Raw genomic sequence first — 25110 nt, forward strand, 5'->3', positions numbered from 1 at the left:
TAAATATACATAACTACATGTAACGAACTCTGCAAAACGGCTCAAGTACAATAGACCATGTCTATTAACAACTGCAATAGTAAGGCAAGCTATAGCAAGAGTCAAAATGTTCTACTTACACACTTAGTAATGTGTTTCATGCTTTCTCTTAGATTAACATTTTCACTCAATAGACTTTCCAGCTTGCTCTGTATTTCTTCTTTGTGTAATTTGACATCTTCCAGCTCATGGTGAAGAAGGCTCAGTTTGCTTAGAAGTTCCCGCTTCTCTTGTTCCGCAGATTCCAATAACGCCTGGCTACACTGAAGACTCTCCTCCAGAAGTCTGATTTCAGAGGCCGCGCTTTCGTTGTGCTCCCCATCACGAGAGCTTCGCCGAGCAAGAACAGGCTTTTCACCACCGTATTCAAACGCAGAGGCGTCTTTCTCCTTCAGTTCCTGTAAAATCACATTCAACAGTTTTTAGAGATTCAGTTTCATGTAAAGCCTTACGGTAACTGTGGCCTTGGTCCATATATACATATATACACACACACACATATATACATATATATATACATATATATATATATATATATATACACACACACACACACACACACACACACTTGTGCTTAAAAGTTTGCATAGCCTTGTGAAATGTTGGCATAGTTTTTGAACATATGACTGATCATACAAATTAATTAGCCTTATTTAAGGCTAGTGATCATATGAAGCCACTTATCTGTTATGACGTAGGAGCCAAACTATGAGATATCACCCAAATGGTAAATTAGTTTACATACCCTTGAATGTTTGGCCTTGTTACAGACAAGGTGACACTAACAGGATAAAATGACAAAGGGTTTTTTGCCACATCTGTGCCTTTTTAAATTGCAATTAGTGTCTGTGTATAAACACTCAATGAGTTTGCTGTCTCTCATGTGGATGCACTGAACAGGCTAGATACTGAGCCATGGGGAGGAGAAAAGGACTGTCAAAAAACCTGCGTAACAAGGTAATGGAACTTTATAAAGATGGAAAAGAATATAAAAAGATATCCAAAGCCTTTAAAATGCCAGTCAGTCCTGTCTAATCACTTAAGAAGTGGGAAATTCAGGGGTCTTGATACCAAGTCAAGGTCAGGAAGACCAAGAGATTTCAGTCACAACTGCCAGAAGAATTGTTAGGGATACAAAGAAACCCACAGGTAACCTCAGGAGAAATACAGACATTGTGGTTGTTTCAAGGAGCACAATAAGACAATATTTGAACAACAATGAGCTGCATTGTCGAGTGGCCAGAAAGGAGCCTTTACTGCGCCAAAGCCACACAAAAAGTCTGGTTACAATATGCCCCGACAATACCCTGACACGCCTCACAGCTTCTGGCACACTAATTCGGAGTGACGAGATCAAAATAGAGCTTTATGGTCACAACCATAAGCACTATGTTTGGAGAGGGGTCCACAAGGCCTATATCGCAAAGAATACCCTGCTCGCTATGAAGCATGATGGTGGCTCACTGATGTTTTGGGGTGGGGGTGGGGGGAATCTTGTGAAAATTGATGGCAAGATGAATGCAGCATGTTATCGGAAAATACTGGCAGACAAGTCTTCCACATGAAAGCTGGGCATGGGACGCTCTTGGACTTCCCAGCATGACAATGACTGTAAGCACAAGGCCAAGTTGAACCTCCAGTGGTTAAGAAGGTGAAGGTTCTGGAGTGGCCATCACAGTCTCCTGACCTTAATATCATCGAGCCACTCTGGGGAGATCTCAAACGTGCGGTTCATGCAAAACGACCAAAGACTTCTCATGACCTGGAGGCATTTTGCCATTACGAATGGGCAGCTATACCACCTGCATGAATTTGGAGCCTCAGACAGCATGTCGTCATTGATGCTAAAGGGGGCAATACAGAGTATAAAGAACTAAGGGTATGCAGACTTTAGAACAGGGGTCATTTCATTTTGCTGAAGTTCACAGGAGGTTACTTCTGTTAAAAAGGCACATCCTCTGTACACACGCTCTCCTCCGGAGGGAAATTATATGGCCGGAGGTCATGTCCTTGTCCCATTGTCCAAGAAGCAGTGGACAAAGACAAAAAAGAGAGAAGACAGAACAGGAAGATGCAAAAGAAGCAGAACTGCGTGGCACGGAGACAGGGACACTGAAGTAGAGAAGGTAAGGAGACATTCAGAGAAAACGTGAGTGAAAACAAATTGTTTCCAAATGTAAAAAGCCCCTCGATTTATGTCCGAAACAAATGGGCCAGAAAACAAAATCAACTAATTCATATAAGATTGAGTTATAGAAAAAGCACCACAATACAACAAATAATCCATCATGCTTCTTACATGCTCATTTTCCTCTAGGTCCATCATCTTCCGATTTAGCTCTGTGTTAAGATCATCAGTAACCTTTTGAAGGTCTTCTTTTTCTTGGGAAAGTAAACACAACTGGTCCTTGAGCTGATCAAGTTTTTCATTAAGAAGATCGCGCTCAGCTTGAGTCTCCTCTAGGCTTTTCTTTATATCCCACATGCTTTCTTCGGTTTCTTGAGCGTATTTTCCCTCTGTCTGCAGCTCCTGATCTTTTGCCTACAGAAATAATCACGTTAGCCCCACAAAAGCAGCGCTCTAGAATACACACGAAAACAAAAGTCACCACGCACTATACTGGTTACCTGTCTGCACGACACGGGTCCTTTGCCAAGAGTTCCATTAATTGTCAAAGAATCCAAAGTAAAAAGCAGCTGGTCCCGCTCTTCGGTCACCTGTTCAAGTTTCTCAGATATCTTTTCATATTTGGATTCTGGAAATAAAGCAAAACAATCTTTAAGACGTCAAATCCCACCATCTCCTTCGCTAAAACCAAGCTTCACTGATCTCTAAAATGAATATAAACGTTTGAGGCCACTTACCAGTTTCCTTGAGCGTTTCAAAAATGCTATCCAGTTTAAGTTTTTGTTCTTCAACCTTTTTATGTTTTTCTTCCACTTGACACTTAAGATGGTTTCGCTCAGCCTTCTCAACCTCGAGTAGCGCAATCAGCTCTTCCTATAAAAATAAAATTACAGGAAAAAAAAAAAAAAGTTATGTACAAGTGTCGGTTCACAATATTACTACAATACTTTGGTACAAAAAAGCTAGATGCCTGTCAGTAGCAACAATGTTATCATATACAAACGCGAGAGGGTATACATTACAGTATTAAAAGAAACAAGTACTGTTCTGCCTACTACTATAATGAAATGGAGCATTAAAACATCCTTTCCCAGATATATCAAATGTCACCTCATTCACGATTTCTCAGGGAATGCTTCTTAAGTTTGTGTTTTTAACAAGATTAAACTTTCAGAGGGAAATAGTTATCCGGTAAAAGGTTATTTGACTAACATGCTAGGCAGCTGAACAACAAAATAAAAAAAAAAATAGTCATACTTGTTTTTCACTCCAGAGGAAGGAAAAGATTGGTAACACCAAATATTGATTTGACTTAAGATTTTGCTTCTGTTCACTTAATTCGCATTTTGTTAAATGGTAAAAATGTGTCCATTTCTAAAAGCATTCTTATTTTATAGCATTTTTTCACACATGCCCAAAATATTTGCATAGTACTGTACCTGGAACACTGATGAATGTAACCAGAGGCACGGGGAGCAGCTCAGGATCTGGAGAACTCCCATAATTGTGAATACAAATCCTACTTTACAATCTCTATAGTAGTAGCACTTGAGTTCTAATTAAAAATAAAAAACACACCAAACCAACCTGTGCCGCTCTCCTTTCCTCTTCCGTCTGCGTGTCCTTTTCTTCTTGCATTCCCTTTATTGTACGTTCCTCACAAAACACAGATGTCGGGGGTCCCTCGAGGGAGGACATTTTCTGCTCAGCCTCTTGTTGTGCCTGTACCAGAGCCAGCTCTGTTGTGGCCATGCGTTGATGAAGCAGCTCCATCTTGTTTATTAGACTCTGATGTGCGGTTTCGAGGGCACATTTTTCATCATGAAGTTCCTGATACTTGGCTTCTGTTTCCTGAAGCTTTTCAGTTAACGCTGGCACCTGCAAACACAGACGTAGATATGGATTTCCACAATTACAGTGGGATATATACCGCAATATTAAAAATAAAAACTTATAATTTATATGTGCAGCTATATAATATAGATGTGTGCATGTGTGATTTTATATAGGATAGACATTCTCTTTCATTTCATGTCAAGTTGTAATTAAGTTCTTTAGTGTCGGAAACAATTAATCTGCTACACCTTCTGAATGCTAAAAGGGAATACAAAACACACTGTTTCATGAACTCGATTTGAATTGACTACTGGGATGATTTTTTCCCCTCCCCTAGCAAAAATTTGAGTTTGAGTCTATCCTATGCAAACTGTCCCAGGGTCTGTGGACTTCACTTCCAGAAAGCTAACCTCGAAAGGCCCTTAGAGAAAGTATTAAAAAAGTTTCTCCATCAGTCATATTACTGGGAATCCAAAGCCTGCTCTAGAAAAAGCCATCAGCTTTTCTAGAGCACAGATCTTTTCTTCTATGCACATTGAGTTTCTATCGTAATGAGTACTAGATTCCAAACTCACCTGAAGGCTTTCTGCACTTTTCTCTTGAACATCTTGCTCTGCTGTAAGTCTAGAAACAAGCTCTTCCAGCTCTGTTTTGTTCTGAAGCTCAACTAAAAGGGAGTTTCTATCACAAGTCAGGGCATTCATTTTTTCCTGCAAATCAAAGGCCTTTTAAAAGGAAGACATAATTACTCCACGTAAACAATTTACAACATCAAACTGATTAAAGCAGTGCTTTCTTCTTGCCACGTCATGCCCAGCGCACAAACTTACTCTAAGCTCCAGGTCCCTCTGAGGATTTCTAAAATGGTCATCAGAGACCATATTTTGTTCGTTTGCTTGATGCTTCAAGTCATCCAACATCTGTTTTTTATTTTTCAGCTCCTCTAGAGCACCTCTTAATTCCTCCTGTGTTTCAATGGACTAAAACAAAAATAAATTACAATTAAAGACTAAAACTAATGAGCATGCTATCAAGAGATATTTTTGGGTTGACAAAAAGCCTACCATTTCAATGCTTTCCTGAAGATCAAGTTTTAGTTGGTCCCGTTCCGCTCTTACAGTCTTCAGTATTTCCTGTAATTCCTCCCTGTCATGAGTGGTTGCCAGTAACTGCTCTTGAAGTTCCTGGATTTTAACATCTTCACACTGGTGCTCGGTCTGTCAAGGTAGATAATGCATAAAATAAAAACCTTGCCAATATCAATAGGCACAAAAGTGAGGTATTAAGTGGATACCCATTCAGCCCACATAATATTTTATAAATTGCGAGTATGTTCCTCACAGAAATTGGCTAATGTGGTTCCACAAACTATATGTTTTGCCGGTAACAATTGTCATTTGACAAACTCATGCGCTAACTGGTTATTGCCATATAAACTGAAAAAAAGGTTTAAGTGCATACCATGCTTTTAAACAAAATATCCAAAAAAAATGACAAAAATTGTATAGTTTGTCTGCTAAACATACTGGAGCGAGCAATTAATGTTTTGTCCAAGTGGAACTGCGCCTGTTGTGTGGAAACCGGAGAGGCAAGAAGCTGCAATATCAACCCATGGGAGCAAGATTGCATCCTAAAGTTATATCTCCTCTCTCAACAAAAGACCACCATTGTATTACTCTCTAGTTCACACAGCATGAGCCGCTATCCCTGCAAACTCATGTTTCAGGTTTACCTCATTTCTCTCAGAGGAGATGGATATCAGTTGCTCCTCAAGGGTGAAGACCTTTTGTCCAGCCACAGCAGCCTCTTGCTGCGCCTCTGCCAGAGCTTGCTCAGCTGTGGCCATACGCTCCTGGAGAAGCTCCATCTCACAGACCAGATCCTGATGGGCTTTTTCAAACACAAGCTTTTCATCATAAAGTTCCTGGAACTTCAATTCATTTTCATTCAGCTTTGTTGTTAAGGCTGAAATCTGGAAGAAGCAGATGTCCAAGCGTTTTGAGAGTGCAAGAGTTGCAGACAAAAGCAACGTAACTTTTAAGGGGTCTTCATTTAATCTGAACAGCTGCAATTACAGCTCTAAAAACTACCAATTGCAGAAAGAAAAACTACATTTGCAAATGTGATGTCCATTGTGCCCATACTATATGCCGTGTATCCTATAATCCTTATTTCTTAAATTATTATTATTAGTATTGGAAGTCATCCCGTTCTTCATAAGTCAGCTTTGTTTTCAAAGCAAGTTTTACCGTGTTGAACAGCCGAGACAGTATAAAAAGTAATAATTTTATTCGGTACAGCGGGGTTCCACAAACCCTGGGTGCATGGTCACCATGGCAACTAGAAACCACTTCCTGGCACCCAGGGTATTACAGGACAAGGGGGTAAAACGTGCCTACCATGAACGAGGCACTCTATGCTTTCCTGTGGGGACGCAGTGAAGAGGGCCGTGAGGCGCCCAGAATGGTTACATTACGGATTCGCAACGGCAGAAGATAGAGACCTGCCACACTGCTTGCTACTAGGCGAGGGGGTGATGTATGTGTATACTGTAGTGTCAGTCAGTGTGTACATGTATAGTGCTGGAGTCAGTCTGAGTGTGTCTACGTGCTTTATCTATAGTGCTAGAGTCAGTATGTCTACAGTATTGTAGTGCTAGAGTCAGTGTGTATGTGTCCATAGTGTTCATATATGCATAGTGTTAGTCAGTGTGTGTGTATATGTTGTTGGATAGTGTGCACATGTGTATAAGAATGTAGTGTTTTTGTGTTGTCTTGTTTATGTTACAGTATGGCGTTAGCATGAGTGTGCATTAGTGTATGGCGTTAGCATGTGTGTAGAATCCTTTAACTGCAGATCAGGGGGTGATATGAAAACAAAAATATGATTGGGGAAGAAAAAAAAAAAAAGTTTGCTCCTAAATTCTTTGGCTGGCTCCAATCCAAATTTGTTGACCCATGCAGTCAAGTCACGAGAGAATCACAAAGGAGAAAGAGCACAGATCATTTTATTTGCCCTAGCAAGCGTCGTATATACTCAGGCCTCCTATGAACACTGAGAAACACCAACGCACCAAATTCAATTAGAGAATACAGCCACAAGATGAAAGGCAATAAGAAGACTCAATGAGTTAATTATACAATATATTGTTGTAGAACCACTTTTAAAAGAAAAATAAAAAATTCAGATATAAATGACAAGTGAGCCTGAATAAATCTTTACCTCTTCTTCCATGTTGGATTCGAGACCTTGCAGTGGAATACTATTGGCAGTGGCTTCTATTTGCTTTCTTAATTCATTCACAAGCTGTTTCTGTTGTTTTAGTTCTTCCTGGGTGGACCTTAACTCGTCCTGTGTTTCAATGGACTGATATGTGAAAATATAGAAAAATTAGGCAAATATAATTATATTGTGGAAGTAAAATATTTCTGTATTAGTCTACTTTAGACTGCAGAGATAAAAAGGGCTGTAAAAAAAACAAACCGTTTCAAATGACAAAAGATGTTACCATTTAACAAACATGGCTAACATGACAAGTCATAAGACTCAAGAATATTAGAACAGGCAGGGCAAATTCAAGGGTTTTGATATATATAAAAACAAACACCACAACACCTAATAGGTAGCTTGATATTTACCAGTTCAATATTTTCATTTAGATCTTGTTTAAGGTCATCTCTCTCTGCTTTAAGTTCTCTTAATGTGACTTGAAGATCATGCCTTTGCTGGACACCAATTTCCAATTCCTTCTGAATACTTTGGAGTTGTTCAGAAATTTCAAACTTCTCTGCTTGTACGGCATTCAGGGATGCTTGAGCGTCCTTTAAACTGTTCTGGAGCTGTTCAATCTCAGAAAACAATTTAGTTTGATGTTCTTCAAATTCTTGTTTTTCTCTATTAAACTCCGACTGTTTATTAGCTTGCTCTTGGAGAAGGTCAGCAAGTGATGACAACTTAAACAAAACAAACAAACCGATGTTATGACTCAAATACCATTATTTCAAAGTTACTAAAACCAAAAGAGCTTTCAATTATAATAAAATAAAGTATACTTGTCCAGTAAAAAGTAGATTAACAAACACACCGGAGCATTAGGAAGAGCACATGTTCATAAAAGACAGACATCTCTTGTAACATTTCAATCTATAGTATAGAATACTACTTTACCTTATATATCATTACATCATAGTGAGCCTGGTCTGCCTTCAAGACAACATATTGACCAAACTCCAAAATATATACTTACTTGCTCTTTATAACGGTCCCTCTCTGTTTCTATAGCCCTTTGGATCTCATCCTTTTCCTTTATAAGGCCTGTGACTTCATCCAAACTCAGAAGTGGAAAGATGACTTCACTACCCTTTTCTTCTTTGGTTGGCTGGGTGCTCTTCAGCTGCTCATCTCTGAGAACAGCCTGCTTAGCTTCAGAAAGCTCCTGAAGAAGATGTTCTTTTTCACCGACGGTTCGGCCAAGTTCTTCATTAGCGGAAGACAACTAGAAGGGCGTGAACAGAAATATATATCTACTTCTCTATACACACATATACAAATAAACACACACAGAAACACATGTACATACCTTTCCTTCCACAGCAGTGACTGTGCATTTGAGTTGCTCCACTTCTTTAAGTAAACATTCAGCTTCACTTTGCTTACGTCCAATTTCCTCAGCTGCAAGCAGGGATTTTTCTTCAAGCTCCTGGTGCAGTTTTTTCAGCTCAAAGTACTGCTCTTCAGCTTGATGAAACTTTGATTGTTCAAGAGTCACTTCATCAGTCAATTTATTAATCTGCTCCATTTGCTCTTGCAGCTTTGTCTCCTGGTCGCGGACTGTACTTGCAGATTGTTCTTGCTCATTCTTTAATAATTGTAACTCTTCTGAGGTCTGGCATAACTAATAAAAGGCAACGGATTAGATAAATGGATCTACCTTTCCATCAAATCAAGTGCAACAGAAACAACGTAAAGAATTAACATTTTGGAACTCTTATTTTTTTTTAAACCCTAAATGTATTAAACTTTATAATTAAAGCTGGTCATTTAAAAGTACACTTAAAGGAGTACCTCTTGTTTCAGACGTTCAATCTCACTTGGTAAAGATTTGTAAACGGACAAGCATTCTACTTCCTTCTCTAAAATACTTTTTTCTTCTTGTAGTTTGTTCAGTTGTTTGGAGTAGTTAGCAACCTCCTTCTCCAATTCCACACGAGAAAGCAGGTCTGGAAATAGAATAATAATACTAATCTAATTAATGCAGTATTAGGAGCAACAATTTCAAAAGAGGGAAAAACACACCATTGAAAGGTTCAGATTAAGATATTCTAAGTCTTTACACATGGAAAACTTTATGCAACCAGATAAAGCCACATCAAAATGCCAAACCTTTAGGTACTCTTCCGGCCATTAGACCATTTAGTTGGTTAATTTCACTATATGCACACTGCAGCTCTTTTTGCAAATCTCCTTGCATTTGTTTGTATTTTGTTTTTTCTGCTTCCAACTGCTTCTCGTACATAGAAGCATCCCTTTCCCTTTGCTCAGAACGACTTGACACCTGCTCCTGTTTATAAGTAAAAAAAAAAAAAAAAAAAATACAATTATGAGGTTTGGGATCCTAGGAAGGAGAATGAAAGCTATTCCTAGAGAGGTGGATATGGACATTACACTAAATCTTATATTTGAATGTAGACTATAGATTAGACTATTCATAAAAGCGAAATAAGAACCCGATGTACAATTAACTCTCTTCTAGCTCATCACAAGCATTTAACATGTACCTTTCAACTTTTGGCACACCTCAGGGATTTGTTTATGGCATTAACTGTTTATGCGCTTACATCTCCTGGATAGGCAAACTAGACCGCTATTTGTCAACGCTACAGTATTTTCCCCAAGGTAACCGCATTTAAAGTTACACAGTAGTGGTAAAACTTAAACAAATATTTCATAAAGATAGTGTATACAAACCATTTTCTCCTTTAGCTCTAAATTTTCACTTCTAAGGAAGGCATATTCTTTCTGTGCATCACGGGTTACGGCTTCAGCATCAGAAAGGGTTTGCTTCAACTGGAACACTTCTTCGCACAGCTTCTCGCCGTCACCCTGAAAATTAGAAGCACGTTTACTTTACCTGGAGATGTCCTAGAGGGCACTATAAAGTGCAATTGATGTTGATGGGGGTCACACTGCATGTCTTTAGGGAGCATATTAAGATATCTCGGACTAATGAGGTGTTCCAGTAGACCTTACCACAGAGGCAATTAAATCTAGGTTCCGGACTTTGTTCTGCAGGTTATCAGCATGTTCCCTTAATTCAAGCAGTTGCAGCTCTTTATCTTCTAAAAGTTTTGACTTACTCGCCAATTCAGTCTGCAATGTTTAACACAAATGCCACTATTACTTTTTTTTTTTTTTTTTTTTTTAAACATTAAGGGCCATGCATCATATGTTGTTCAATGATTGAAATACTTAAATCCTTTAACTGAAAACATACATTTAAAAACTTTTTAAAAACCATGGGTTGGACATACAAGGCTAGATCTACAGATATGATGCCGATATATTTTCAAACAGCAAGTAATGTGCAAACTGATAAATGTGACAAACCAGATTATACATAGCATTTAGAATGAAATTCTGGTATGGCCACACCATAAATAAGGATCATATTAATCAATGTTACATATACATTACATTATTATATACATTAAATACATTATATTTCTCAGAATATAAACCAAGGCAGACAATACACATCTACTCTTTAATATTAAAAGATAAAAGTATCAGATAGGTTTCCAGCACATATTTTAAACTCCTTTTAGAGCATGTTACTTCTCATGTTATGAGAACATCACCAGACACCGAAGACTCTCACCTCAAGCTGTTGGTTGACCACTTCTACATTCTTTTTCCTCTCAACTACCTCCTTTAAGCAGTTAATTTCGTGGATTAAGTTTGCCTGGAACGCAATTAAGCAATAGTGCAGGGGAGAATTAGCAAGCATTTATAGTGATTAAAAAGCCATCACCAAAAGGAACCTCCAAAACAAAGATAAAAGAATTAGCGTTGGTGCGATTAGGAGCCATCCAATTAAAACGTGCCTCATTCTTGTACACACGCGTGCACGGTCGCAGATAATAAAACTGGTGTATTTGATAAGTATCTATATATTGTGATTTTAAGAAGGGTGAATTACAGCCCAACTTCAGGTTAATAAGTAGGATTATCGAACAGAAAAGTAATGAACCGTTTCAGAGCACAATCCATTAAAAGACAGACACAGTTAAACAACCCAAAGCAGAATTTTAAATGCAAGCATTTAAAGGGAAAACCAGACAGCCATATTGAAAAACCATCATGCTCTTAGCAGATCACAGTAGTCGAGCGTCGGTCAATTAAATCGAACCCGAATAAATATGGTGTGCAAGGTACATACTTTTGTGCACTCTAACACCATACAGTAACAGACACACTATCATTCTATGCCCATGTACACACAGGCTAACACCATGCTGTAACAAACACCTTACATGCTAACACACACACACATACACACTGACTGAACCTGGCGCTACAATACAGTAGATATTTATATATGGAACTATATATGTAGCACAAACACACTAATACAGTATACACACACTCAAGCACTATAAACACAGACACTATAGTACACACACACCTCCCTCTTTCACCTGCCACGCCTCTTACACACAACCATCATTTACGTAGTTTTTCAGCCTGCAACACGTTTAGCATCTGATGTCAATGTACTATGTGAATTGTTCTTACCTCGTGCTCTTTCTGGATTTCCTTTTCTAAACTTTCAAACTCATTTGTTTCATTCTTTTCCTTAAGCTGCTGCTCCAACTCTTTAATCTCCCTTTTTAGGCCTTCATTATTCAGTACAAGGGCATCAAGGTTATTGCGCATGATAGCCAGTTCCTCAAGAGCATCTCCCTGCGGAAAGTCAGCGTAAGCATCAAACTTACACAACAACAACAAGCCAAAACAACAACAAGCCAAAACAACTTGCTTGTTGCTTACCTTCTCATTCATGAGAGCTTCACAAAGCTGAACACTCTCTAAGAAGTCTTGTGCATGAGCCTGAAAAAGAAATAAGGTAGAGCTTTATCAAACCAATGAACAGTGCACTGGAGTTGCCAAACCTGCCCCCTAAAAAGCCCCCCCCCACTATATATTTGCCTTAGGTGAGACAATGAACTTGGTGTTTTATGTACGCTCACTGTATTTACAATTAACAGCAGCCAAACCCTGGCATGTTTCTTATGTAAAAGGGGCGAGCAGCCCGTTAGGAAAAGGATGGTTAAGATTAATAGCTTCATCAGCCCTCACCCGTTTGGTGGACAAAAAGCTAGGTAATCAAGCACATGTGCAACTCAAAATCTGAAATGTCAACAACACTTAGATGTCTCTGCAGTACACAACAACCATTACCCCCTTAAAGATTCAGCTCTGTATGGCGAGGCCAAGTATTCTCACGACTTTACTGAAAGACTACCAGAGAGGCTGCGCTAATAATGGAGTAGATACCTCTGGTTTAATCAAAACAGTCTTAGCAGTTGGACGTCAGGGCCGGACTGGCCCACCGGGATACGGGGAAATTTCCCGGTGGGCCGGCAGATTTGTAGGCCGGGCGGCTGCCCGAAAGCTAATCTAAACGGCCGGCGCTACTTCAATTCTTTTTTTTATTAAAGTATTAAAGCAGCGCCGGCCGGCGGCATCAGCACTCAGTGGCCGTGTGCGATGGCCGCCTACTGATGGGAGCAGCGTGAGGGGTGAAAGCCCCGCCCCCTCGCACGGACCTTTCACCCCTCATGTTGCTCCCATCACTACGCGGCCATCAGATTAATGGAAATTTAATCGAAACGGCCGATGCGTGCTGACACCGCCGGCCGGAGCTACTTTAATACTTTTTTTATTTTACTTTATATGGCAAGCCGACCCGGCATATTCAATAAAAAAAAAAAAAAAAAAAAAAAAAAAAAAGAATTAAAGTAGCTCCGGCCGGCGGTGTCAACACGCATCGGCCGTTTCGATTAAATTTCCATTAATCTGATGGCCGCATAGTGATGGGTGAAAGCTCCGCCCCCTCACGCTCAGACTGCTGGAGCACCGGATGTCCTGTCACTGACATCCTGTCACCATAGAAAACGGCGGCCTGCAGCTACCAGAGGACGGAGGCCAGGATGAAAAAGCCCCAAAGTGGAAGAAGTAGAAGGTAAATAAACAAATTTATTTTTTTTAACAAACTGTATAATATTTTTTTATATAAAAGCCTTATGCCCCCCATATGCCACTCTGCCTCCCTGATATGCCTTATGCCCCTTATATGCCACTCTTCCATGATATGCCTTTTAACCCCCTAAATGCCAGAGTGGCATATAGGGGCTACAAGGCATTTCTGGAGGCAAAGTGGCATATAGGAGGTTAAAATGCATATCATGGGGCAGAGTGGCATATAGGAGGGTATAAGGCTTTTCTGGAGTGCCCCATGGCATGCCTTTTAACCCCCTATATGCCACTCTGCCTCTATAAATGCCTTTAACCCCCTATATGCCACTCTGCCTCTATAAATGCCTTTTAACCCCCTATATGGCAGAGTGGCATATAGGGGGTATAAGGCATTTCTGGAGGCAGAGGGGCATATAGGGAGTTAAAAGGGGGCAGAGTGGCAAGCCTGGGGCAGATGTCTGGCACTCCACCAGAATTGATCTGTGTTTATTTTCTGGATGTACCCTGCAATACGAAAAGACATCAGATTCTACTAACTTAATCAGGTTCTATTAACTTAAGTAATTGAAAGCTCCTTGACATGGGGCTCTGTGCAAAAGAAAATAAAAAGAAATAAAAAACAAAAAATGTCTCAATCTAAAAATGTTTGCAGTAGTAAATGTTTTGATTCCATTATGTGTAATATATTTCATATATTAGGGCCTTTTAACAGTTTTGCTTTCTGGTATTTTAATACAAATAATATGATAAAAAGAATGTTTTATAGTTATTTGTACGGCAAATAGTGTGACTCGGGTATGTATAAGGGGTGCGTGTGGGTATAAGAGCTCAATCGCGAGAAACTATATGGGGCTGCTCTCCAAATGTTTCCAGGGCTGCTTTTCAGTCCCAGTCCGGCCCTGTTGGCCGTTGTTGAGAACCATGGTAAAGAGGGACAGAAGAAAAAAAAGTTTGTAAGTTACTGTGATGGGGTGTCTCCATAGAGCGTGTGCACGTATTTTTAGTGTAAAATGTTAGGTTTACTTACATTTTTTTCGTCTTGCTGTTTGCTTTGAGTCTTAAGGTGTTCAATTATTTCTTCTAAATCTAATACTTTTTGCTCTAGCATCAGCATTTGCTCCTGACAGACACTATGATCAGCGTTTGGAGGTTTTTCGAGATTTACTTGTACTTCAAAGTTGTTTTGAGGTGCGTGATCTGGCTCTATTTTTTGAATGTCATTCCTAGCATATCCCATTGCCTCAGTGTCATCCAAACCTTCACCCTGTTTCTTAATGGACTCGGCATTTTCACTCCTGGACTTAAGTTGGTCTTCCAAACTCATAATTTTGAGTTCAAAGCCCGCAACAAGTTTGATTTTTTCATCTTCATTTGATTGCAGGAGCTGCTGCAGCTTTGAATTCTCATCTCTTAACAACTCTCTCTCTTTAGTATCGGACTCATGTTCTTCATTAATTTTTTTCAACTGGCTCTGCAGGTCTGCAATTTTCTGCTCCATCTCTTTAGATTTCTGAAGTGAAGACCCCTTACATTGGTCACTGTATCAAAGGGGGGTTTGATAAATATCAGGTTACTAGCAAAATTGAAAGAAGTTACATATATGACAGTGATTTATCACAGAGTAGAAAAGCAAGTTATTATTTGTCTATGTCTAATCTATATTATAACAGGAGCCAGCTTTTTGTAATTTCCTAATCATGTTTTTATTTTCCTGGTGCCCAAGGTTTGTGGAGTTTTGCCATACCCCAACATACATTTACACACTCTAACACCATACAGTAACAGACACACTAACAAGTTATGCTTACATATACTACAGTAACACATACAGTAATATTTTATGCTCATGTACACACATGCACTAATACAATATGGAATTAGCGTGTGTGTGTGTGTGTGTAACAAACACCACTATACATGCATGCACACTGGCTAACACTATACATATATAAAATTTACACATGGACACTATACTTATACACACTGACTCCAGCACTATTCATATACACACACCAAGTCCAACACTATGGTATACATAAATAGACACACTACTAACCCCCCCCAGCCTCACAGAGACTAGCCATGCCGCTGCGTATCTTCTGCCATCATAAATCCGGTACGCTATGTTTCCCTGCAGGGGTGCGGCGAGACGAGCACCTTCTATACCATGACCCCTAAGGAAAGCATAGAGTATATGATCCATGATGGCAGCCATGCAAAACCCTGGGCACCAGGAAGTGGTTTCTCTTTGCCATGGTGCGATATATATATATATATATATATATATATAATCTCATTGTAACGAGGATCCTCAAAATTAGTCAGTCCTTGAATCAATGGAAGACTAAGGGATCTTAATATGTATAGCTTGGAGAAGAGAACAGAGAGGGGATGCAATAGAAACATTTAATACTTCAAGGGAGTTTATTTGCACAGAACTAAAAAAGTTAGAACAAAATCCCAACGTAAGAAAGTTTTACTTTCCTGAAAGGGTGGCAGATGAATGGAACAGCCAATACAGTGAAGGAATTTAAACATGCATGGTATAGGCATAAATCTATCCTGAATCTAAGATGCGACCAAGGACTGATTCGTCTTAGCCTATACACCAGAAAACAGGCAGATTAGATGGGCCAACTGGTTCTTATCTGCCGTCAAATTCTATATTTTGTGCGCACAGGGTTCAAAACATAAAAATGTAGAAAGCTATTAATACTATTTTAATAATGTCGTAGCGAGGTGATGACGATCTATACCTGCCAGGACTTTGCCTATCAGAACCAAAATCGATCATAGAATGACAGTGTGCGGGCTTCTCTCGCCAAGTGACTTTGCTTGTAAAATTCCAGTCTGTCTCTGGTCCTAATTCATCAAGTGCTCGGATTGGATCATCAAAATCCGAAAACTCAGTACAAACAGCTGGGAAAAGAGGAAATAGAATAGTAGGTTATTACCGTTTATATGATGTACGTAACAGAAAAATAAGACACTCCAACAAAGTTGGACCAATTTTAAATATTTCTTGCTGTCAAAGCCAACTCCAGCTTTAGAAAAAACAGTTGAGCAACATACATAATGTACAAATTTTACCATACTTGAACAGTTAATTACCAGAGGTACATAAAGCCTATCCCTTTCCACTGTTTTCAGAGACTATCACTTGATTGTGAACTTTCCTGAAGTGTAGCACCACAAACTTTCAAACACAAAAGCGCTCTAGATAGGCATGTTGCTATGTATGCAGTGCACTGCAGCTTTGCCCATTTGGTGGACTATGTTCCACAAAGACGTTGGTATTCCCAGGAGTATGCAGGTTTTGCCAGTACGTGCCAAAGAAATCAGGAATATGGTTTAGACAGCGTAGATGGAAGAATGGTTTACATTTGATTTTAAAATACCGGTACTTACAATCATCTATCTCTGTAAGTAACGTCAAGTCTGAAAACTTTGCTCTCTTGTTAGAAGTAGTGGTCATCTTTGATGGAATCTCAAAATTGGGAAAGTTGCTAGAACTAAAACTATTTATGGTTTTTCCAGGAGCCCATGTGACACGTCTTTTCCGTTTTGCCTAGATTGAATTGGTAAGAAAGGATGTGAAAGTAAAGTAGTAAAAATTTAAAAGAAACATTTTATTAATAAAAAAAAAAAAAAAAGGTGCCTGAAATTACTCCAGCTAATAACTACAAATTCCATTAATACAAGAAGCAAAGTTTACCCGTAGTTCTTGCTCAGATTCTTGGGAAGAAGCAACAACAATGTTTGTCAGGTTCCATATTCGATTTTCGCTCTCTTTTTGAAGTAGTTTAATTTCATCCAGAAGTTGAGAACGTTCTTCTTTTGCCATCGCTTGGGCTCGTGACTCAGATGATGCCTAAATAAAACAAATTTATCATACAAAGTATATTCAAAATAACATGAATACTTTCTGGAAATATACAGAGAAAAGGTTTCCACACGTTCACATAATTCACTTCATATTTTGGTATTCAGCATACCATAAAGGACATTTCATTTAATATTCCATCATATTTTTTTTAGGAACAAAAATGTTTGTATAAACATACAAAATTCTTTATCATGTCCCAAGTCACATGTTTGAGCCAGTAAAATATAGATTAATTTACTGCCTCCTTATATTGCTGGGCTATATCGTTCAATGAAAATGATAGATTTGTTTACCTCTAAATCTTCAAGTTGTTTTTTTAAATCCATAATCTCCTTTCTATATCGCTTCAGTAGCGCCTGGTCATCCAAAACCTCATTGACATGCGGAGTATTCCTCACATGCTTTGCAGTACTTGCAAACTGAAGAAGCAAAGGACATCAGTTAGAGCACAAGGATATTTCTACAGTAGTAATTGCATACTTTTCATGTTACCATACATTTAGTCAATTGAGATGTATGTATATATATATATATATATATATATATATATATATATATATTATACTATACATATACATATATACATACACACACACACACAGTTTACAACTTCACTATATCAGAATTCCAACGGGCCAAAAGTTTACGTGCACCAAGCTGACCGTCTTTAAATAGTCAGGAAGATTCCAGAAATTGGTGTAATGACTTTTTAGATTGTGGATCCCCCTTAGTCTTTTTTCAACCTTATGAACTATGTTACTATGTTAGAAGCCATTTCCAAACAACTGCAGGTACCACAATATACTAACACCTTTATGCAAATATAAAAAGCATGGGACCACACAGAGTTCATCACTCAGGAACTTTGGTCTGAGAGGTTCAACTTAACCCAAAGACAGCAAAGGAGCTGGTAAATTAAATCAACCATTAAGAGAGTCCTGCATCGTGAGGTTCACAGGTTATCACAGTACAAAAACCTAGACTTTTGGAGGATGTTCTCTGGTGAGATGAAACAAATATTAAACTGTTCGGCCATTATGATCAGCGATATGTATAATGGACATAGAGTAAGGCAGAGAACACCTCCTAAACGTGAAACTTACCTGTAGAGTGCTCAGAGTTTCATCAAACGAAACTGGTGTAACTGTGCAAATTATCAATGTCCTTGCATTTCCACCCAATGAATTCTGAAGAATTCGAGTCAATTTGCTGTCTCTATAGTTTATAAACCCACTGCAAACATTAAAAAAAAAACAAAACAAAACAAAAAACCTGGTTAGTGCTTTCTGAACACCTCCTCACCAACACACATAAAAGGTCACATTATTAAAACATTAGCTGGGTTATGAAGAGCAATTTTGTTACACATCCACGTCTACCGCATTGCACTACGAGGAATACCGTATATTCCGGCATATGAGACGACTTTTTAACCCCAGAAAATCTTCTCAAAAGTCGGGGGTCCTCTTATACGCCGGGTACTAACCGAGTACCGGGTACTTACCGAGCCGGAGATTCCCACGAAGCCACGAATCTCTAGGGGAGGGGCGAGCAGAGAAGCCGCCTCCCCTGGGCCGGTCTTCAGGGCCGCGCTGAGGTAGGTGCAAGATCGTGATCTCCCCAACTAGCCCTGATCAGCGGGCGCCCGATGAGCAGGGCTGGTTGGGGAGATCACGACCTCCCTCTAACTAGCCCAGCATTAGGGAGCTCGAGGTCTGGCACTTCAGACCTAGGCTTCCCTGCTCTGTAATCACTACGCGCGGTGCTCGGCAATTGCCGGCGCGTAGTGATGAGGGAGCAGTAAAGCAGAGGTCTGAAATGACAGACCTCGCGCTCCCACAACTGGATGGAAGATAGAAGATGAGAAAGGTAAGAGATGGGGAGAAAGGGGTGTGAGTGCAGTGTATGTTGGTGTGAGATGGTCAGTGTATGTGTATGGTCAGGTGTGTATGTGTGTGTTGAGGGCAGTGTATAAATGTGTATGTATGGACAGGCGTATGTGTAGATATATATATGTGTGTGTGTGTAAGGGCTGTGTATGTATGTATGTATGTATGTATGTATATGTCTGTATAACAACCAGCCAATCACCGGTAAGGTACATCGCTTGTCGGGATTGGCTGGTTGTTGTTTGCTGGGTAGAGGGGTAGTCTTATACGGCGAGTATAGCCCAAACTATATTTGAACTGGAAAAGTTGGGGGGTCGTCTTATACGCCGGAATATACGGTAACTTATTGGCTGACATGGTAAGAATCAATTTGCACCTTGTATTAACACCCCAGTATTTATATACAAATTAACGATGACATTTTAAATATTGCCTCCAGATATAGTAAATCTGTACAACCATAAAAAAATCTTACATTTCCAAAACTCTAACATGAGTAAACAAGATGGGCTCATCAATGTCTTTAAAACCGAAAACCACAGAGAATGCAGCATTTAAAATGTGCGTTTCATACACACAGAAAAGTAAATACTGTTTTATATAGTAATAAAGTATTGTAATGGAAAACTGAGTTTTGCTTTACATTGTTCCAATAAAATTTGCCTGGAACTGTGAACACCTTCAATTTTTTAAGATTATTCTACCGTGAATCATGTCTCAAGAATGTATACCGTGTGATATGCATAAAAGTTATATTAATAATTTTAAATCTGATGCATATTCATATGTTTGCGTGAAGAGGAAGTGTATAGATATAGTTGTTTAATTCAAGTGTTTGCATGTTTTTGGCTAAGCCTTTACTCCTGAAGATGCAAAGATTTGTTGCAGTGTATGGAACTATATTTTGCAAAACCATATAAACTCAGAAAACACCACTACACTCACCCAGCTTGCCCGTCACTGAGTTTCTTAATGACTTGGCCAAGAATAAACAAGCTACGGTTGATGTTGCACCCTTCTTTTAACCTTACGCCTGAAAGGAAAAAAAATAGAATATGAGCTTCACTATGAGAATACAGTCACAATTTGTTTGCTTAGAAGTCAAACTACAAAAACCTGTTACCTTCAGCACCAGTCTGGCTTGCTCTTTCACTGCCTGCCAGGTCGACCAGATTCTGCCAACAGAGAATCAGGTGAGATTAAAATACATTAACAAAAGGTTAGCAAATTCTCCAATAGAAGGGAATCTGTAAAGGTCGGTGTTAATAATCCATCACATCTCAGATTTTGTGCCTCAAGCAGCACTTTTATCTATACTTCCTATTCACCATAGCACATTCAGTTTAGAATTGAACCAGCAAAAAAAAATGCAGAATTAGGATTACTACCATGCACAGCTAGCCACCGACACTATACATACACTCACACTGACTATGGCATTATACATATGCACACAGTGACTAACACTACACGATAATACACAAACGCTATACATGTATTCACAAACACACCAACCCTGGTGCTAGAGCACACACACTAACCCTTCTACCCCTCTTACTGTTTCTCGGTGTAGGGTGCTATGCACAAAACCCTTCCCAAAATGATTGGGAATTGATTGGGAATTATTATCACTTAAAAGTTTTCCTCAATCTGACAAACCCCCTTAGAAATTAAAAAAACAAAACTCTTAAAGGCTTGTGTGTTTTATGTAATTAAACCTTTGGAATAAATAAAAAAATAATAAAAAAAAAGATCTGCTTAGCTAACATACTAAAGTGTGCATTTAAAGCTTTGTCTAAGCGAAAGTTCATCAAACTAGTACAACTGTATAAAACCAGCAAATCTAAAAATAGATTATAAAAACTATAAAAATACTACAAGTTAATTACCAGGTGAGACACCATAACAGCTCCTTCACAGTTCTCTGAATTTCCAGGATCATTTCTTTCTCTGCTTTCAATAATCTTTACATAAAAAAAGAAAAAAAATTATTTAAGCATCGGATGTCAAAAAAGGACTTTAAAATGAAAAAGCTCTTCAATTCTTACCATCCGGAAAATAGTATGAGAACGACTGCTGTGCTCATTCATTTTGGTCACACCATAATGGCGATTCTCTGTAGAGGAAAAGAATAATGTTGTGACTTTCGTTGTGGAGCTGCTTTTTGCATAAATTAACAATCTAAAAGGAAATTCATTGAGGAGTCAGGGATACTGACAGTTAAGACTTAGAGGGAAGAAAAAAAATCCTTACTTTCTCCCTTTTTTATCCATTGGATCACATGATCAGGAATAGTCACAAGTTCCTCTGTCAGGTCAGCAACATATACAGTCCTCTGGAAAAAATACAAGTAGCAATCAAAACCGGTTAAACCTTTTCATCTACAACAACGTCCTCTGAAGAGTTGTCATGTGACAATATGTCGCTGCTACAGAAACAATTATATCAGCGTTGCTTTTATGTGAATAAACCTTCAAAGAGAGAATGTATCTTTTTGTCGAAACAGCACCTTGTGTGGATGCAGGTCAAACACAAGCTCTGCAAAACAAGTTAGTAATTGCAATATTTGCCACAATAAGCCCTTTTTAATGACACCACCAAGCGACAAGCTTGGAGCTTTTCATCCCTTCCTATACCAAAAAACCCAAGAGCTTTGTACATTGAACAATTCATTTTTCATGCATCCTCATGAAATCATACATCGTTATTTCAAGGACAGATAGGCTTTTAATACCACATTTAGTATGAATATTATATTAATAAAAAAAAAAAAAAAAAAAAAAAAGACTAATGTGTGTATGATTTTGCTATAATTGTCACTAAAGAAGTTGGGTGGAACAAAATCCATTACTAAAGAATGTCCAGAGTTTGGAAATGCCCGGGGTATTTCACTAGAAGCAATCAGACTTTTGCCATGCAGCCATTTGGCCACCAATCTTTGCCAAAGTTCACAATTATTAATTTGTGTTTTCCTCCTGCAACTCCATCAAGTTTTGTTGACTTACATTGATGTCTTCTCGAACTTCTAAGGGTTTCTTTTTTCTGTCATCGCACAAGAGGTCCGTAACAGTTTCATTATAAATTTCCATATAGGAAACACGCAATAGAAACTCTCTAGTTGGTATCTGCGGGGACAACATACAAACAATGAGCCAATGTGAGAAGCACACGAAGGGGGGGAATATAACCCATTCACTGTTAAAAGGAACACATTACATGCATTATGTCAGATATTTTGGGAACAAATACAGATATCTTGAATCTAGATATTCCAAAGTGACCAAGATCTAAATAGTCATAAAATTAGACACTTTTTTGCAATTTAATACCCACCTCCTGGATTATTTGAAAAACATCCTGGACTGCCTGCGGAATTACTCCTAAAGAACTTGGCGTACCCATCATAGTGTACGTCTTCCCGGAGGATGTCTGCCCATAGGCGAATATCGTTCCTTAAAATTAAACAAATAAAAAAATTTGAAATGGTACTCTTGGCATGTGAACTAGCAAATATTCCTATGGCTTTGTAACGTAAAAGACATGGTAATTAATCAAAAAATGAAAAAGTCTAACAGCAGAAACACGTGAATACATACCATTGTAGCCCTGTAAGACCGATCGGATAATAGGGACTGCAGTTTCCTGGTAAACTTGACTAGTTGTTTCATTAGAATGAAACACACGATCTAGTAGAGAGAAGTTCAGTTATTTATTATTATTAATTGTATTATATAGCACCATCGAACCCCGTAGCACTGTCCAACGGGTGTATTCGTGTGTAGTTATACATTTATAAACGGCATTTTCAACATCTTAGTATACAATAATTCTGAGGTATAGCGTCTTTTGAGCATTGCTTTAAGTAGTGTAGGGTACTTTAACAATTGATGGGTATTGTAGGTGAAATAAAAACTTAAACGGCACTGAAAAATGAAGCATATACAAAAAAAACCAAAAAAACAAACACTGCAAAATGCAAACTGGTAACAATATTTGATCTATACATTTGAGTACAAACCTTTACCACCCTTATCTGCGTACTATCAGGATAAATGTACAATACATGTATATGCTGGCAAATGGATTGGCAAGTTTCTCTACCCTGGCTCATAAAATGTATTCCCGGTATGTACGCATCGCATTGTGGCTGCACATCTACGTTACATTACATTTATAGAGATTACGCACAGCAATTACAATGGCAGGCCAGCGAATATTAATTATTAACAGCAAAGAATACGGCAATAAGATTAACAAGCATACTGGTACAGAAGGATGAGGGGAGTACTTCTCTTCCAGGCTTACAATATATACCTGGCTAAATGGAGGTAAGAAAAGGGGTAATAACATCAAAACTTTTCAAGCAGTACTGCCAAGACAATGGACACCAAAATGATACCCTATTACCCGGAGCTACCTTGGCAAATGGGAGGAAACATACAGAGTGCTTTATCGATTATATTCCACCCCACTGGCTATCATTCTATTTTATTTGTTGACCTTATTTGCATGTACCTACCCAGAATCCCTTGTGGTTGTGACAGCACCATGAGATTACTTAGAGAAAAACAAGCCTTCTGGCTTTTCTGGTGTCTGTAGATAAGTATTTAATAACGCTTTTACTACCCCCTTCAATTTTAGTGGAAGGGTTTTCTATCACCTCTACCCACCGTAACTTTTGTGATTGGTATTCCTTGATAATTCATATAGACAGATATTGCTAACGCTGTGAATGTATGCCACATTCATTTTATGGGAGATTATTTATACTCGGAGGCCAATAATGTACATGCAGAAGGCGCATGATGTCATGATACAACTATTGTAACTTTTACAGTTAATACTCACCGCCCACCTATTGTAATAGCATTACAGAGCCCACCGGCGCACACACCTCGAAGAACTTACTTTGGGCTTCATTCACATACACTCAAGCAATCCATAACCCATCACCATTAAGGGCAGGCTGCGAAAGTTAAACCGAGGGGTAATACTAGTCAAAAAAAAAAGACTAGTTATGGAGTGGCTCAAACACATACTTAGTAGGCACAGGTTACAACCACACCATGGATTATTTTACATCGTAATCGCGGTTCTCAGACTGTCATTAGAAAGTGCCTTCCAGACACTTATAGATCACAAATATAGGATGAAAGCTTTGGCGGCCGGCATATTACTCCATAGGTAGGCCTGATGATTTGGCTTGCAGATATACAGGTTATTTCCCTCCTAAAAGCACCCCCAGTGCCATTTTCTCCTGTCAGGTGCACGTTAAATAGTATATTTTTTCCCTTCCATTACTTAATGCAGAACTGGTTACATTTTGTGAGTCTGTTAAGAACGAGAGACTGGTTACACAGACTAAATACTACTCACCAAAATTGAAAGATTTTGCCCCATCAACTTGAGAAATAGTGGATTTCCCAGACTTCCACAGCAGATTCACTTGGTCCCCTTGCTCCCTGTTTTAACGGAAAACGGAGTAAATTTCAACAATTCGCCTTTTGCCATTACCGACCCCATCATCCGCTACAATAACAATGTTCAGCCGCCTCAGATAAGCCAACAACAGGACACTAATAGCATTTAGCTAACATATTTTGTTACCTCTGTATAAGGGGTCGGATCCTCACACACACTTTAACTGCGTCTCCCTCCGACATTTTCGGGCTGGTGGTGGCGGCGGTGGCAGTCACCGTCCCCCAAACACACTTCCCTCAATAGGTCCGGGCGGCGACAGCCTGTCCCTTTCACTAGATTTGAATTTCCCTCACAGTGTCCGTTCATTGGTTCGTGAGGCATTAACGTCACAGCTCCTGTCGGACGCATCCATTAATAAGTTAAACTACTGCGTTTCATTGTGTAGAAAACAACTGGATAGTTGCAGTGGCGCACTGAAGTATTTTTTTTATTTTTCCACATTAAACTATTATCAACAAAAAATATCCTTGCCCAAATGCTTGGCTAAATCAGTCTCCCTCCGAACACCAATATAGTGAACTCGTCCACGGAGGACAGCTACAGGCCGCTAGACGGAACAAACTGGTCGAGCGCGCTTTTTGTTAGCCTGTCAG

The 25110-nt window shown here is 39.0% G+C and overlaps 1 protein-coding gene across 1 annotated transcript in view; it reads right to left on the reverse strand.

Annotated features, from left to right (window-relative positions):
• Positions 1 to 24699, reverse strand: part of LOC149289299 (uncharacterized) — a 36896-nt gene extending 12197 nt beyond the window's left edge. The window contains exons 1-36 of the mRNA XM_089490712.1: positions 24644 to 24699; positions 24413 to 24498; positions 22633 to 22722; positions 22370 to 22488; positions 22042 to 22161; positions 21290 to 21371; positions 21085 to 21152; positions 20926 to 21000; positions 20160 to 20211; positions 19982 to 20069; positions 18251 to 18380; positions 17441 to 17566; positions 16977 to 17132; positions 16670 to 16829; positions 16018 to 16180; positions 14289 to 14799; positions 12053 to 12112; positions 11798 to 11965; positions 10881 to 10964; positions 10253 to 10372; positions 9971 to 10105; positions 9386 to 9563; positions 9068 to 9222; positions 8583 to 8897; positions 8250 to 8498; positions 7642 to 7956; positions 7226 to 7369; positions 5736 to 5975; positions 5068 to 5220; positions 4834 to 4983; positions 4579 to 4728; positions 3755 to 4045; positions 2905 to 3040; positions 2668 to 2795; positions 2339 to 2581; positions 120 to 437 (exon numbers count right to left, since the gene is read on the reverse strand). Of these exons, the coding sequence (XP_089346838.1) occupies positions 120 to 437; positions 2339 to 2581; positions 2668 to 2795; positions 2905 to 3040; positions 3755 to 4045; positions 4579 to 4728; positions 4834 to 4983; positions 5068 to 5220; positions 5736 to 5975; positions 7226 to 7369; positions 7642 to 7956; positions 8250 to 8498; positions 8583 to 8897; positions 9068 to 9222; positions 9386 to 9563; positions 9971 to 10105; positions 10253 to 10372; positions 10881 to 10964; positions 11798 to 11965; positions 12053 to 12112; positions 14289 to 14799; positions 16018 to 16180; positions 16670 to 16829; positions 16977 to 17132; positions 17441 to 17566; positions 18251 to 18380; positions 19982 to 20069; positions 20160 to 20211; positions 20926 to 21000; positions 21085 to 21152; positions 21290 to 21371; positions 22042 to 22161; positions 22370 to 22488; positions 22633 to 22722; positions 24413 to 24498; positions 24644 to 24699 (5814 nt within the window). The remainder of the gene's footprint in view (positions 1 to 119; positions 438 to 2338; positions 2582 to 2667; positions 2796 to 2904; positions 3041 to 3754; positions 4046 to 4578; positions 4729 to 4833; positions 4984 to 5067; positions 5221 to 5735; positions 5976 to 7225; positions 7370 to 7641; positions 7957 to 8249; positions 8499 to 8582; positions 8898 to 9067; positions 9223 to 9385; positions 9564 to 9970; positions 10106 to 10252; positions 10373 to 10880; positions 10965 to 11797; positions 11966 to 12052; positions 12113 to 14288; positions 14800 to 16017; positions 16181 to 16669; positions 16830 to 16976; positions 17133 to 17440; positions 17567 to 18250; positions 18381 to 19981; positions 20070 to 20159; positions 20212 to 20925; positions 21001 to 21084; positions 21153 to 21289; positions 21372 to 22041; positions 22162 to 22369; positions 22489 to 22632; positions 22723 to 24412; positions 24499 to 24643) is intronic.
• Positions 24700 to 25110: the final 411 nt, after the last annotated feature.

This window comes from Sceloporus occidentalis, unplaced genomic scaffold, assembly GCF_023333645.1.
Source record: "Sceloporus occidentalis isolate IW3139 unplaced genomic scaffold, rSceOcc1.0.p SCAF_46, whole genome shotgun sequence".
In the NCBI taxonomy this organism is placed as follows: domain Eukaryota; kingdom Metazoa; phylum Chordata; class Lepidosauria; order Squamata; family Phrynosomatidae; genus Sceloporus; species Sceloporus occidentalis.